We start from the raw sequence: 15,959 nt of genomic DNA on the forward strand, positions 1-15,959 counted from the left end.
GCACCTGCCTAGGCACTGGCCTCCCTTGACCCTCCCAGGTGCCTAGGGGATGCCCAACATTTATTGTAGATTGTATCTGAGCATCCTTTCTCTATATTAACCTCTTTTTTTGTATATTGATGTTATATACAAAAGACATAGACTTAGATGTCACACCGTGGACCTTTCATGTAATCATCTATTTGTCCAAGGATATGATTGTAAAGCAAGACTTGTAGATATATGTGGCCTTAATTTTGGCCCACTCCATTCTTTTGTTTCTTCTTTCTCTGCTTAATCCCTAAACCATATTAACATGCTATTGTAGCAACACCTCAATATGTCGATTTCTTCATCTATATAGATGAGTTATGATTCATCCTCCCGATTCAAATTGCTTCATCAGCTGTCAAAGATCAACCAAGTTAGACCAAAGATAAACTGTCTCTAGGTTTCATTGCTGGACAGATTTTGATTCCTCCTCTTAAGTGCCAAGGCTTTCATCAAACATTTGCCCGAGCCTACATTTTTGGAATCTCTTATTGGCATCTCTTGGACTCTTATTTGTATTATATGAGATTTATTCCATTCTATTGTTTATCGGACATTTGTTGGACCGTGGTACGACTCCCAAATATGATTCTTCAGCAAAGTCTTGAAATATATACTCGCTGATTTTTCAGATCTGGATGATGCTTGCTGATTTTTCATTTTTACTTACCGAATTTTCATATTTGCATTATCCCTTCAAATTTTGACACTTACTTATCCTTTTGAGAATATGCTTATGTGAAGTTTTTCGAATCTATCTTTTCTTTCCCTTCTATCACACCTTAAAAGGATATATTTTATGCAGATGCCTTCTAGTTTGTTACCACGGGCAGCAAAGATATCTCCTGTAGTGGTGCTTTCAGTAGCATCAATCTGCAAGTGCCACAAATTAGTTTGATAATCCAGAACAAACTGCTATTGGGAAATTAATCAGAAATAATTGCCTAGCATGGGCTCATCTACCCATGTTTTTCATCCTTTGGGAATATGAGAGACTAAATTAAGGGAGCGCAACTTCTCTTGACCAAGGATATGGTTGCTAATAGTCTCATATTCATTTTCAACCCCTGGTAGGAGCTCAAAAATACGATGATACTCTTCTTAGGTCCATTGGGTAGAGATGTCAACAGTTGGAGGAAATGATATGCCAATTCATCCCACATTGCCTCTTAAGTCACTAAAATAGTCGCCTAGTGTTCTGTCTCCTTGTTTTGCAGTTTTATCATATCTTGATGCCATTTGATACAGCAAATTGCTTCTCCATCCAAATTCAGAAGCTATATGTAAGAAAAATAGGGTCTCTTGACTATAGAGCTTTTGACATCCCATACACTGAATTCGTGATCAAGTCGACCAGGTTTCTAAATTTTCCCATTGGCAGATCCAAGCTTGTTCTAGCCTGAGGAAGATGGTGGCTGACTGAACCATGCCAAGTTGTTACTTCTTGTTAATTTCGCAATAGTAATTTTTTCTCCAGGATTATCAAACAAGTTTTGTGGCACTTGCTGATGGTAACAAGCCAGAGGTCATTAGAATAAAACCTTACCCTTTAGGGTATGCCAGAAAAAAGAGAGTTACGAAAAACTTTGGCAAATCTTATTCTTAAAAGACTTAAAAAATATCAACATTTGAAGGGTATCCTCTAGATTTGAAAATTAAGCAAATAGATATGAAAGATCAGATTTTGAAATTGACATGTTGACACTCGTGTGTTACAACCGGGACACACTCTGTGGGCTAAGCTCATTAGAATTTTTTCTTGGAAAAATATCTCCATACCCTTTATTTTTAAGTTTCATTTCACAATAGACTTAAGGTTTTGAAAGATATCTTGGGGCATTAAAATTGTAGATTTTATTTCTTCTAACCCCTTGAGCTAATTTAAGCTTGTTTTTTTAGGCCAAACAAATCTAAAAAAAACATGTCTTTTCTAAAAGCCATCCTCCCAAACTTCTAGAGAGAGAGAGAGAGAGAGAGAGAGAGAGAGAGAGAGAGAAGGGCTTCATGGAGGTGAGAGGTTATCGGGAGCGGAGAGAGAGGTGTTTGGAGAAACATTGGAGGAGAGAGAGAGTGAGAGAGACGTAGGAAGAGAGAAAGAGAGAAGTTTGGGGTATATAAGTGAAGATAAAGAAAGGATTGGGTTTAGAAATGACATGTCTTTCTCACATTTGTTTAGGTTAAAAAATAGGTATAAAGTGTCCAGAGGGTAGAAGATATTTTTTGAAACCTTGGGTTTATCAAGGAATGAAACTTAAAAATAGGGGATATGGAGATATTTTCCCTTTTTTCTGCGGTTTTTAAATCTTTGTCTTCTAACTCTTGACTATTGGTACCTGTTTTTCCTTTTGTTTTGTGATTTTTTTGCATGTTCGTGTAGGTAGCATAAACAAATGCCTTTTAGCTGCAACTTCCTATTGTTATATGAGAATTAGATTTCTCTTCTGTTTCGATCTCTCAATAGATCTGATAATGTTTTGATGCAGCCTGGTGTGGACATTATTTCATCATTCAACCATGCCGTCCAAACTTTAGATATTCTTTCTGTAAGCATTTATTCCTTTTGACATCCCTGTTTTAACTTCAATCTGGTTTATCTTTACTGTCTATTTTCTCTTTGTGTACATGCATTTAGTTATTGTCAACTTGGCAGTTCTGACTTTTGACTTCAATATGGACTTGTCTTTACTGCTGATGTTTTGTGCCACTTCATGTAAAATGGAAAAACTTTGTTATAGCAAATGCATCCTTGTCATTTGTAGTATTGCACCATTTTACCATAGGAGTAGGCATCATGAACTGTATTATGCTATTTTGCAGTAATGTTATTTCAGTGGGCTGTGAGATTCCTTTTTTTTTTTGTTTTAATTATAAAAATTTGATTATTAACAACTTTTCATCGCATTTAAAAGTTCAAAAAGCAAATAAGCGCAATAAGATTAACAAAAAGTAAATTCCTGTAGTCAAAGAGGGGACAAATGAGATCAATGATGACAAGGACTGGTTGCATACGACTAATGCGGTCAAATAATATCCACCTTGTTGGCTTCCCTCAGTAGATAGTATGTTTTTTTTTATCCAAATCTCAAAAATCTTTCCCTGCATGGCCAAGACAAAATGTGGTGCCAATTTACCTTCTTGTATTGCATGACAATTTTGGAGTACAAGAAGAAAGGCATCATTTGTTGCAGTAACATGTTAGCATGTCAAACATCTAAAGGACCTTAGGAAGCCCTCAAAATGTCACTAGTTATGAAGGATACCACCCAATAAGGCAATTCATTCCTTAGTGAGTTTCTGTCAATGCGATTCCTGATAACCCAGTCAGGGAATAAACATTGCAGTGCACCTTTGGTGAAGATGCTGGAGGAGCAGTGAACATGATTGCTGCCAATCCTTAGGAAGATTTTCCACTCTAATTCTATGGAACTCCTTATAGATCTTCAATGAGAAATAAAATTCTTATTCTCAAACGTCAAGATTTGGGGGCTTGAAACAAGCACTTCATTACTAGAAAAAGATGATCTACACAAAAGCTGATCAAAGCTGGTGTTTGACATGATCTAATTTACTAGAAAAAGATTTAAAGAAAAACTCGTAGATCTTGCAAAGATGCAGAGCAAGGTGATGGTCCACTTTTATCATGTCCTCTCTGCACTCTTGTATACTTTTGAGGATTTTGGGTCATCTGTGTATTAAATGATCCTTGATGAGAATCTTGTCTAAGCCCATCAATTGGAGTACTTCAAACCAAACACCAGTTTTGCTAAGTGCCACAACAAACATGACTTTCTTAAAACACCAAGTTGAGAAAATACCAACATTGTCCCAGATCCAAATCCTCCTATTATTTCCTAATTTCGGGATTAAGTTGCCCATCAAGACATTGAGATCCTCAAGGTCCTAATTATTCAAAGCCCCATACACTCTCTATTCAAAGCAAATAGAGATTTTTATGTTGACCTGTAATTATCCACAAAAGACTTGGAAGTGAATCCTAAATATGACTAAATTCTAACTCTACCCCCTCTTCTTCCATGATTTTGATAGCTTTACGGTGCTTATTATACCAAGACCTTTCAACCTACCCATCTCCATATCCCCTCGATTGAGCTCAGAAATACTGTATTTGCTACCAAATGCTTACTTCTATATACCATCCCACGCTTCACCATATCTGCAAATCCACTTATCTAAAACTCTTCAAATACCCAAACCGTCATTCCTTTATGATATGAATTTGCACTAACAAGGTGGAACTAACAATGTGCACGTGTTAGTGTGTACGTGTGGGTGTGTAATCAAGGGTGTTCCTTAACACATGTTCCGCGCCCCCCAACCTGCACTCTGGTGCCAAATAAACGCTCGGGTTTGTGAGAAGTCCGTGGACCCTCTTCAAGTTTTAAGAAGAGGACATTAAGCTCCCTGCTACTATTTTTTTCCTCTCTGAATTATAAAATTACCCCTTTCCTTTGGAACAATGTTCCCTTGGTCCAAAGACCTGGAACCCCTCATCATCATCATCGTCCAAGCATTATGCCAACTATTTGGGGTTGGCTAAAGCCTTGGAACACATCTAGTGAGGAAATGCCCCTCTTCCTCCACCGTGAACCCACTCTCTCTCTCTCTCTCTCCCTTTTGCAAATAAGACTCCTGAACCCCCCTTTCTCACTCACTCCCTCTCTCTCTGTTTCTTATTTGGTTAAGTCCTCAATGTATGGCCTTCAACATGGCCAATATAATACAGAGTCCTCAATGTATGGCCTTCAACATGGCCAATATAATACAGATCGAACTCCTCAAGAGGTGATGACCCATATCCTCTGATCATTCTCCCTGCATGTTCAACAACTGTAGCTGTGGGTTCATAGGTTGGCTCACCAGTCTGTTTTGTGATGCTCTGAATGGAAAGAAACCAAGTTTCTGACATAGCTGCTAATCGCTTCAAACCCTATGAAATATTTAAAAAGGATCATTGATTACATCTCCATGAATGATCATCTCCTCTTCCCCATCCCACTTCTCTCTCTTTAGAGGGAGAATGTAATTATCTCTCATTTTCTCCCTCTAAAGATTTTATTCGTTTAGAGAGAGTGCAGTTTTCACTCAATTTCTCTCTCTAAAGATATAGAAAAGTCTTTTGTTTTTTCTTTACCTCTTTCCTTCTTTTGTCTTTACCTCTTTAAAAGAAGTACCCACATGTGGCGAACCAATGTTAATGTAGATTATAGTTTAATCCACAAGTACACATGGTAAGCCATAAACTTTTTCGAACTTTTAAAACAGTTTTTGTACAAAGCTTTTAACAACAAAGTCCACCGATTTTTTATCTCTTCTCTCTGCTTCAGTGATAGAGTAAAATCTGAAGATTTTGGATGAGTAACCTGAAGCATATCGAAGTTAACGACACATGTTGCAGTCAATGCTTCTTATGTAATGTTGATATTGAAGATCATGCTTATCTCTTCATTACATGTACCTTTTTGGCTGAAATTTGGAAAGAGATCATGTGGAGATTCAAAAGCCATAGCTGGCTCAAACATCCAAAACTTTCTAACAAATTGGTTCCGAAACAAGTTTTAAAGAAGTTCCTAGACAAGCTTTGGAGTGCTTCACCCTCACTTCAAAGAAACCGCCAGGCTAAGGAAGATTATCATAACATGATTCAAGGGACACTAAGGGAGATGACATAGAAAATCTAAAATAGCATCCAGTAAGCAAAAATTGTCCCCCAAAGGAATGAAAGAGGAAAATTCATAAATGAAAGATGGGAAATGCGAATTAGTTTACCTCGAGTGCTACTGAGCAAATCATTATGTACATAGAGTGATAAAGAGAGATGTGAGGTCCACTGTAGATATTACACAAAAACTAACTCCTTACTTATTCTGAGTATTTCATATATATTAACACAACAGTGGGGTTCCAGCACAAACCCCTGCTACTGTAGCTAAAAAAATATGTGCTTGACATCTATGGAAACCAGATGCCACGATTATTAGTTTCTCATCACATGATGATTTCATTTTCTCTTACAAAATAGTTCTATATTATTTGTTGTAACATTCAGATGTTATCCTTCTGCCTTCTGCTTAGTGTCTATTGCATGGGTACTTGTCTTTATTTGTCAATGTACAGGATGCATGAAAGTATTTTGTTAATTAATTCTGGTGTACCTTTGGAGTGCTTGTGGATCTCTCCTGTTCAGCTGTTCATGCATTACTCTTAAATGTATAACTGTGTAATGGCAGGATATTTCTAAGGAGAAAAAGGACAACTTGATAAAGCATGGCCATCTTCTTCTGCAGTATTCTGTTAAGTGGTACCTTACCACTGGACGCCATCCCCTACCTGTAAGAAAGATGCTTGTAACGCTTATCACTGTGGATCATTCTACTGTTTTGTCAAGTTTGCATCAATGAGATTGTTGTGTTTTATGTTTTTCAGAATATAACATTGTAATGGTCATTAGGATCTAGGTGAGATAGCTTAGGTTTCCCAGCTAGTTGTGAAAACTCATCCCTAGGTGGGCAACTTTCAACTTTCTTGTCTATGTAACTACATTTCTTTGTGGTGGAACTGCCCCATCCTATTGGTTTTTCACCCATGGGACATTTAATTGGAACTAATTTGGTAGTCTTCCTTCCCCTGGGCTTGGGAAAAGCATAGAGGTGTTCAGTAAGCCTGTTTGAAATCAATGTTGTATGGATTGTATCAGAGCAGCGCATCTAGTCCAACCCACTATAATTCTAGGGTTCTTAAGATATGGAAGGTAGGAAATGCAGAGGGAATGTTATTTTGGAATAATTCCATTGTTTAAGTCCTTTGTAAATGTACTTCATCAATCAAAAAAAAAAAGAAGTCCTTTGTATTGTGGTTCTTGACCAAAATGGCAATTGTTTTTAGGGATCTAGGGATCATGTTGTTTTTGCGCCTACCCATGCTACTAAGGGTATTTGTTTCTGTCCATGGGTTCCTATTCTTGTTAGTCTTTTTCTCTTTAGCTTGTTTATCAATGAATCTTTTGTGTCATTGTTACCTTGGGATGAATTTCTGCATGCAAGCTAGTTCTAGAGCATATATTCAATCCCTATTATTATTTTATGAGTCCATATAATGCTAGGTCCCTTGCATTGTTCTTATTGAAACCATGCACTAAAGCAAATCAATGCATATAATGGCCTGCTTGTGCAGTTCGAAAAGCAGTCTTCTGGATCACTTTCCTTCGTTTCAAATCATCTGTTTTCTGTAACAGCCTCTGTAAAGCTTAGTTACAATTTTTCTAGCAAGTTTGTCGTTTGCTTTGTACCATTTGACCATTCCTGTTCAACTTGATTGTGAAGTTATGCGTATTCATTGCGATACGTGATGTTGATATTTTGCTGTGATGCAGATGGTTGCAGCTGTCTTGGCATTTGTTGCAAATGTTTATAAGGTAAGCGTTTACTTGTGTTCTGAGAGTTTTTCACTCCTCATAAAGTGATGGATTTGCTAAATGCTTTATATTGCGGTAACCTTAGATTCCATGAATCTCTACTTTATAAGATACGCGATGTGTGTTGTATGATTATCCAGTACATGATTTTCTTGTGTTTCCAATACATTGTGGATTTTTTCTCCTCCATTTGGTTAATGGACATTTAAAACCTCTTATTTGCTGCTAACAGGTTGAAGTGGGATTAGCTCAGATATCTGAGGTGCTCTGTGCAAGGGTTAGCACTTGTGTTCAGCGCTATAAAGAACTACAGGTTCTTCTATTGCCCATCTTCTGTAGTGTGTTTCACCAACTAAGATGTGGACTTGTAATTTTAGCCATTAGATATGTATACTTAGCTATATCTTTTGTGAACTTCTGTGCTGTGCATCTACTGATCTGTTTTGAGCAAAACATTTCACTCATCTCTGTTCACATCATGCAATTTCTGGAAAACTGAAATGAGCCATTTAAGAAATGCATTTGTGTAGCCTTTGCTATGAATGTGGCTGTGAGCTGTACAGATATTTTACAGATATGCATAAATTTTGAGGTTCTATAAGGATTGTTTTGAAATATGTTTATTTTCAGGCTTTAGCATAGTTCAAAAACCCTGAATTTGTTACGGATTGATCGCCCGCTGCATGAAGTCAGTTCGGTGATTCCGATCCTGCTCATGAATCACGCTGATCCAGTGGAAAATAAAAAAGAAAAAAAATAAAAGAAAGCAGATTCAAAGTTTTAAAGTTTAAAATGATTATAATTGATTGTTTAAAATTTAAGCAATCATTTAAATCTGATTTAAACAGTTATTTTTCAATAAAACTAAAAGTTCAAAAATCAGATTTAAATGAAACTGAACAAAGATTGTTTGAATCATATTTTAAGGAAATCAGTTTAATTAAATTTAAATTAATCAAAGCTGTCCAAAAAACCAAGCTATCCAGATTGAAGAGTTGTTTAAATCACTGATTAAATTGATTCCTGGTTTTTTTCTTCAATCAATTTGATAAGGAGTAAATTAGTGTTTTAGATCATTTGAATAAAAAACGGATCTATATCATTTGATTTCAAAATATAGTCAACTAAGGAATCTGTTTTCAAGAAATGGCGCAAAATAATCCAAAAATGGCTGAATCCAAATCTGCCCAAAATCCACCGAAAGATGGCGGATGTCTGTTTTACTTGCCTCCAATTTATTTGATTTCAAAATGAAAAATCTAGAATCTGTTTCAAAATTTAAAAAATAGCAAATTCTGATTTCAAAATAAAAAATCAAGAATCTGATTCAAAATAAAAAATCATTCCTGAATAGGGGGAAACCCCGAATTTCGATCTTTTGAGTTTCGTGAATATGGAATTTGAACTAAACTTTTTGATAAGGATCGTATGAAGCAATGAGAAACCATTGAAATGCACAAATTTGAGAGAAAGCAGAGAAAAACACGAGAGAATGAGTACGATTACGATTTCCTATTCCATAGAGGAATTGGGTCACCAACTAATACAGGAAAGTGGAGAAAGATGCAAAAATAGTTCAATAAACCATTAAAACAACCTAGATTTGAGTCGATCTGGCTTTCTATGCACAAAAAAAGCAATCCTGAAACTCTAGATAGGACCTAATGTTACTATTCCAACCTGTTTTTATCGTCACACCCCAAAATTTTAGAAACCCGAATACACCAGTCCATTTTATTACATTATAATTAAAAAAAAACACAAACTACCCCTACTTAAGTTAAAAACATTATAAAATACCCCATAACCCCTTTTACTCAAATTAAAACATAAAAGTTTCCTAAATTGCCCCTAACTTTAATTGGAACACTGGAAATCACTAGGAAACTGTACAAAATAGCAACAAACTAAAACTAAACTTCCTAAAAAAACCGGCCTTCCCCTATTGGATCTCCTTGTGACCTTAGGATGTTAATCATCATAAAGGGGGTTGTCAATGGATTGATTCATTGGGTCAAAAGGCTCATGGGAACTATGTTGACTAGTTAACGACTATCAGATGCATCATTCTTCCCTGGTTGGAGAGAATTCGACTTCAAGTTTTTCTCTTCTTCTATTGCTACTCGGTTCTGTGGTTTTGAAAATATCAGTAACATTGATGGATCAAGTTGCTCTCAGGCCATATGTCATTTCCTAAGACTGCGCTCCATTCTGCCCTGACACATTCAAGGTCTTAGCCTTAGCTGGAAGGTTGATCTTATTGGCATTACCACCCATCTTCTTCAACACTCGAAAGGGTCTGATCTTCCTGTTATTCGGCATGTTGTATATGCCCACAGGATGCCTATCTTTGTGTAGATAAATAACCACTAGATCACCCCCCCTGAAACTCTTTGAATCGCCTATGTTTATCTGCAGCTTCCTTGCACTTGGTAGTGGCTATCTCCAACTTAGCTCGAATGTCGTTATGGGCATCCTTCATGTGCTCGATCATATTGTCAACATCTAAGTGTACTTCTTGAGTAGCTGTAGAGTCAAGTCCATAGTATAAATAAGATTCCGCCCATATACAACCTCAAATAGGCTCTTAGCGGTTGACCTTCTGTAGTAACTGTTGTAAGCGAAAGGCTTGTGGCAATGCCAAGTCCTATTGTGTCTCTTCTTGTCACCCACTATGCTCTGAAGGAGGTTACCAAGGATTCAGTTTAGCACCTCCGTTTGACCATCAGCCTGTGGATGATAACTATTGCTAAACTGTAGCTTGGTACCCATCGTGCACCATGAAGTTCCCCAAAAGTGGCTGAGGAACTTGGTATCCCAATCTGATGTAATCCTTTTGGCAATCGCATGAAGTCCCACCACCTCATGGAAATATAAGGTGGCCATGAGTTGCATCTAGAGTCTTCTTGCACACGATGAAGGGGGGCATCTTTGAAAGCCTGTCAACCACAACAAATATAGAGTTCGCACCTTGTTGAGTCCGTGAAAGATCCAACACAAAGTCCACGCTAACATCTTCTCATGGTGTACTAGGAATAGGAGGTGGAGAATCTAAACTTGTGTTCTGGTGCTGTCCCTTTGCAACTTGACACACGTTACAACTCTCCACATGCTTAGTCACATCTCACATAATTTTGGGCCAATAATACTTAAGACTCCACTAGTGTAATGGTTTTGTCTTGCCCAAAGTGTCCCCCAACCCATGTAACTCTGAAATGGAGACAGACCTCTCTTAAGAGAATCATTGACAAAGGAATGAATGCTTTTGAAAACATTACGAGTGGGACACCTGTCATACTGCCGTGGTCTCTCTCACAACAAATGGTAGGCGTCCATATGCACTGCTCCCCATATTCCTTCTTTGTGTGTTTTCCAATAGAAAAAGAAAGAAGACATCAGTTAGAAACAGTTACCTCAGCACCTTCTTAAACCACACAATTTTATAAGGCTTTGGATGGTTTTCCGTCTTGAGCTAAAGCTTGTCAACCAATCTCTTAAGAACTAATTTTCACACTCCATCGATGATTAGATTACACATTTTCCCTTAATGTGTATGAAACATGTTCGTGTGCAACCAATCATTTTCCTCTGTGACCCGACTTCCCAAGGCATAATCATGCTACTCTGATCACCAGGGCCTCCCCATGATCACTATTGGTTACTTCCGGGTTCTCTTTATCAACCGGCTCATTATAGATGGAATCACCTTCAAAAGAGTGCTTGCTGTCCTTATCATAAAACTTCTCAGAAAGATTAAGGAACTTGCAAATTGGGCACTTTGATGAGATATGCCTGATGCCTGAACACTTGTCGCACTTGATGTTGCTACGTCCACCCTTTTTGTGGGTCGCTCGACTCCCGAAACAACCCCGTATTGGTCCAGGGCACCTTGCTGGTTGGCCATTCCAGTAATGCAAGATGTCTAACCAACACCTGTCATGTTGCCTTTTCTTCGAAAATCACCACCATGGGATGCTGCCCTATTTTCCCCATCACTTGCACCCACATGCCACATGTTTGAGGGTCATTTCTGCTGGGTTTCAACCTTCTTTGCAAGGTTATAGACCTCATCAAGATGTGCTGCAAAGCTACCACATCTTGAATTGATTGGCGCACTCCATTCACATACCTTCCAATGGACTGTTCCCCCTGCTCGATCGCATCATTGTAGGCACTTAAAAAGTAAAACTCATTTTTGTATTCTTCCATTGACCTCTCCTTGGCACAATACATACTTTTTTTGATATAAAGATAATTTTTATGGAGATATTTTGCCTTCGTCTTTTTTCTTGTGACAAATTTAGGTTTACCCCATCCTTTATCGCCTTGCTCTCAACTGTTCCCACCATGTCGAAGCACTTTTTTTCAATTTAATGGCTGTAATTTTATTCTTCTTATTCTCTGGAACATCCTTATGATCAAAGACCCTCCCTGCTATGGTAAACCAATCTATAAAGTCGTTGGGCTGTGCCTTTCCTTCATAAGCGGGAATTTCTACTTTAATATCTATGGATTTTGAGTGCCCCCTTTTGATCATATTCCTCTTCACTCAACTCGTCCCATGGAGCATGATCATATAAAGGGGTGTACTCAACATCGTTTTGGATGTACGAAACTTCATTTTCATCCACGATCGATGCTTGCAAGCCGCCTTATAAGTTCTTTAACTTTTTGACTCAGATCTTGTATCTCCTGATCCTGCTCATCATGAGGTGGATCCATATGAATACCCCTGCCTCGACCTCTTCTTGCTGCCACAGGTTCACCACAATCACAAGCCTTAGGCAGAGAACCAACAAAACATAGCTGAAACCAGCAAGTTTTAGACTGATTTGGCAAAAATTAGCTTAAAATCAACCAACCCTAGACTTGAATGTGGATTCCCAGCTTTGTTTTTGAAAAAACAACCTAGGGTTTGATTCTAATTGGTGCAGGAAAGTAGATGAAAAAAGGCAAACTCAGTTAAATAAATAAAAAAGTTGGTCAGATTTGAGTGGACTTGGCTTTTCTTGCCCAAAAAAGAGAACCTAAACCCTAGATAGTGGTGTTACTGTTCACATCCTGTTTTTATTGTTTACGCCTCAAAAGTGTTCGACGCCCTAACACCCCGGGTCCTTTCAGTCTGTCAGAATAAAAAAAGACAAAAAATTACCCTCGCTTAAGTTAAAACATTATAAAATACCCCATAAGTCCCCTCAATCAAATTAAAACATAAAAGATCCCTAAACTGTTCCTAACTTCAATTAAAATATTGGAAATCACTAAGAGACTATAAAAAACAGGAGCAAACTAAAAATAAACTCCTTCAAAAAGTCAGGCTTCCCCTCCTTGCGACATTGGGATGTGAATAATCATAAAGGAGGTTGTTAAATGATGGATTGATTGGGTCAAAAGGCTCATGAGAACTGTCTTGACTAGTCGAAGGATTGTCTAATGCATCACCAACCTAGTCTGGTTGAAAAGAATCTCACGATTCAAGTTTGAAGTGGCAATTTTAAAATCCTCGGTTTTAGTAGTAAATGTTATGAGTAACAATACATTGTCATATTTTTATCCTAAAAAATATGTAAGTTGTTCTCTAGAAGCAATACATTGTCATATTTTTATCCTAAAAAATATGTAAGTTGTTCTCTAGAAGCATCTTGTGCAGTTTACACATTCACAACATCATTGAAATTATCACAAATTTAAATCCTTTAAGAAGTAATATCAATGGAGGCTATTAGTTAACTTCAGGAATTAACTAGAATTTTGCTTATTAGTTCTGCATGTATTGACAGGAGTGTTTAGTGGAAGTTGCTGGTGCACTGCCTTGGGGAAGGGATATTACATCTGAGAATTTGGTGCAAAATGCACCTGTGCTTCTTCAGGTACGTTCGCTTATTCTTCATATTTACTTTGGTTTTCTTTGTTAACTTGAGGCATTTTGCAGTCCTGAAGATATGCATCGGATTGATCTTCTTCTTAATCAATTCTTTGAAGTATAACTAAGCAAGCACCTATGTGATGGCTGTTTTTTAATCAATGTCTAATTATTTATGTTATGGATTAGTTTCTTGATTTTAGGTAAATATTTGGAATTCTCAGTGTTGAGTTTATCAGGTATGAAATTAAAAAATATTTCCCTGGAAAACTTCCAAAAACCTTTGACGAACTATAGGATCTTGACATATACTCTAGGATCTATGTTGTGGAGGTTTACTGTAACATATGGTACATACTTTAATTTGCAAGCTTTGTGGTGCAATGAGCATGTTGTGCAGGAGAAAACAAAGTTGTGTAGTTCACTCCCATAGAAGACTAATCTCATGCTGAACTATTAATTCGACGCTGGTTTTTCTTAAAAAATTGCATGTAGATTATTGTTTCTGAGAGCTTTTGGTATAGGATCTTATTTACGATCCCAAAATTATAATAACAAATAAATTTCAGTGTTATTCACTAATAGAATAATAATATTCTATAGAGCATGATAATAGACATGCATACTCGTTGAAACTTATCATCACTTATAATGTTCAGCATGCATGTTTTTATGAAAAATCATCATAAAGGATTCATGATTCAAGAGATTTTTTATACGTAACTTATGTTATGCAAGATTTTTCCAAGAGGTTTGAGCACCTAGGCAGTTTCGGATTAGAAAACTCTAAATTGGACAAACGTTCCTTGATTTGTAAAATAAAAGACACATCTATAACAATATATTGGGACTGTTGCAGATACCTGAGATCTTTGCTAATAAACATGTGTAGTTTTTATATTTGATGTACTGAAAACAAGGTTTATTGAACTGACCCTTGTTCCTGTATTTTTTCATTCTATTTTAGTTTAAAGAATTAAAATAAAAAGCTGTGCCCATACCCTACCCAAGTGAATAGTTATTCATATTGCGGTTCTTGGAAATTTAGTGTACATGATTTGAGCTATTTTAAGTGGTATTATTCATTAAGGTATTGTTGTCGTACATGGCAACAAATTAGAGTGCCCAATGCTCCAACATGGAAAATTATGATGTTCATGTTATGGATTAACTTGCATAGAAATTAACCTTTTACTATGGTGGCTATCTTTTGTACATTTAATAATTTTAACGGATAACCAAGCCATCTCCTTGCACTCTTATTTTGTCCTCGAACTCCTTCAGGGTTTTCATTTGAGAAATTGAGGTTTTTGGCTACAAGCTTCATTTGCACTGTGATTGGACTCTTGGAGTTTCCTGGATTAATTGTCTCCTTAGGGCTGACCTTATTACTCTTTTGATTATGCAACAAGAAATGAGAACTTCCAATGTTTTACATTACATTAAAAGAATGTTATGGTGTTTATGGCACTAATTCTATGAGAGTCGGTTCTTGCAATGCTAATTATTTGGGAGATTGCTAGGACAATACATGCTTCATTCTAGACATATTTGGAGGGAGTGAAATGAAACAGTAGACTCCCCAAAAAAGGAAGAACATTTAAAGGGGGTCTTTTTCTTTCTCTCTTTGTGATATACACCACAGTGTGTGGATTTTACCTTGTTCATGTACACAATTCAGCCTATAACCAACAACATAATATAGTGGTTTTTGCCATACAAATCTTGATGAGGGCTTTATAGCCTTCTATGGAACCAATTTATTTTAATTTTATTAAGGGTTTTATTTTATTTTAATTTGTTTTGGGGAGTGAAGACAAGGCCATTTGGATTTCTAATTATTCCAATTATGTTAGGTTATCCATGTCTTTTTCATGTTGTGGAGAATTCAGAGCACTTTGGGTTATTTTATTATTTTATTTTAGGTAAGGGTATTTTAAGTCAATTTTTTTATAAGCAATTTTGTATAGAAAGGAAGGAGAGGGACATCGCCGTTAGAATGTTTATTTTGGGAATTTTGTGAAGAAAGAAAAAAACCCTAAAAAGGACTTCTTGAGCTCTTTGAATGAATGCCATGGAAAAGGCTTGGTAGCACCTCCCAAGTTCCCTCGTTTCCAATAGTACTCTTCAATTTCTTCTTCTCTTCTTTTTTCCTCTTTTAGTCATTTCTTTCTTCTTATTTCCTTTCTTTCCCTTCTTCTTTTTCTCTTTCCTTTCTTTACGTTTTTCTTTCCCTTTCTTTTACTTCTTTTTGTTCCTTTCTTTTCGTTTTCTTTCCTTTCTTTCCCCCGTCTTACTTCTTTTCTTTCCTTTCTTTCCTTCTTACTTCTTTTCCATTCCTTTCTTTCCTCTTTTCTTTCGCTTCTTACTTCTTTTCTTTCCTTTCTTTCCCTTCTTTGATCTTTTTTTTTTTTTCCTTTTTACTTCCTTTCATTCTTTGTACTCCTTAGTATTCTTCCTTCTTTATCAAATTTTCTCTCTTTGCCTTTTATTTGGTTTATCTTGTTTCTTTAAATTGTCTTGCTCTTTTTACCCTCAAAACCAGCAAACATTCCCCACTGAACAGCCCCTAAAACCTTAAAATTAACCCCTAGGCTCTGCCTAGAATTAACCCTAAATAAATCCCTTGAAATA

At 36.7% G+C, this 15,959-nt stretch overlaps 1 protein-coding gene across 18 annotated transcripts in view; it reads left to right on the forward strand.

Moving 5' to 3' along the window:
* Positions 1–15,959, forward strand: part of LOC18445721 (plant-specific TFIIB-related protein PTF2) — a 59,296-nt gene that overhangs the window by 16,685 nt on the left and 26,652 nt on the right. For 16 of the 18 annotated variants that reach the window (XM_011629304.3, XM_006855853.4, XM_088858215.1 and 13 more), the window contains 5 exons: positions 2,514–2,573; positions 6,279–6,380; positions 7,421–7,462; positions 7,695–7,775; positions 13,243–13,332. In XM_011629304.3, the coding sequence (XP_011627606.1) occupies positions 2,514–2,573; positions 6,279–6,380; positions 7,421–7,462; positions 7,695–7,775; positions 13,243–13,332 (375 nt within the window). The remainder of the gene's footprint in view (positions 1–2,513; positions 2,574–6,278; positions 6,381–7,420; positions 7,463–7,694; positions 7,776–13,242; positions 13,333–15,959) is intronic. The other 2 variants (XM_088858224.1, XM_088858225.1) reach the window with 1 other exon arrangement.

The sequence above is a fragment of the Amborella trichopoda genome, chromosome 2, assembly GCF_054954075.1.
Source record: "Amborella trichopoda isolate Santa Cruz 75 chromosome 2, AtrichopodaSantaCruz75HAP2 v2.0, whole genome shotgun sequence".
Taxonomy (NCBI): Eukaryota; Viridiplantae; Streptophyta; class Magnoliopsida; order Amborellales; family Amborellaceae; genus Amborella; species Amborella trichopoda.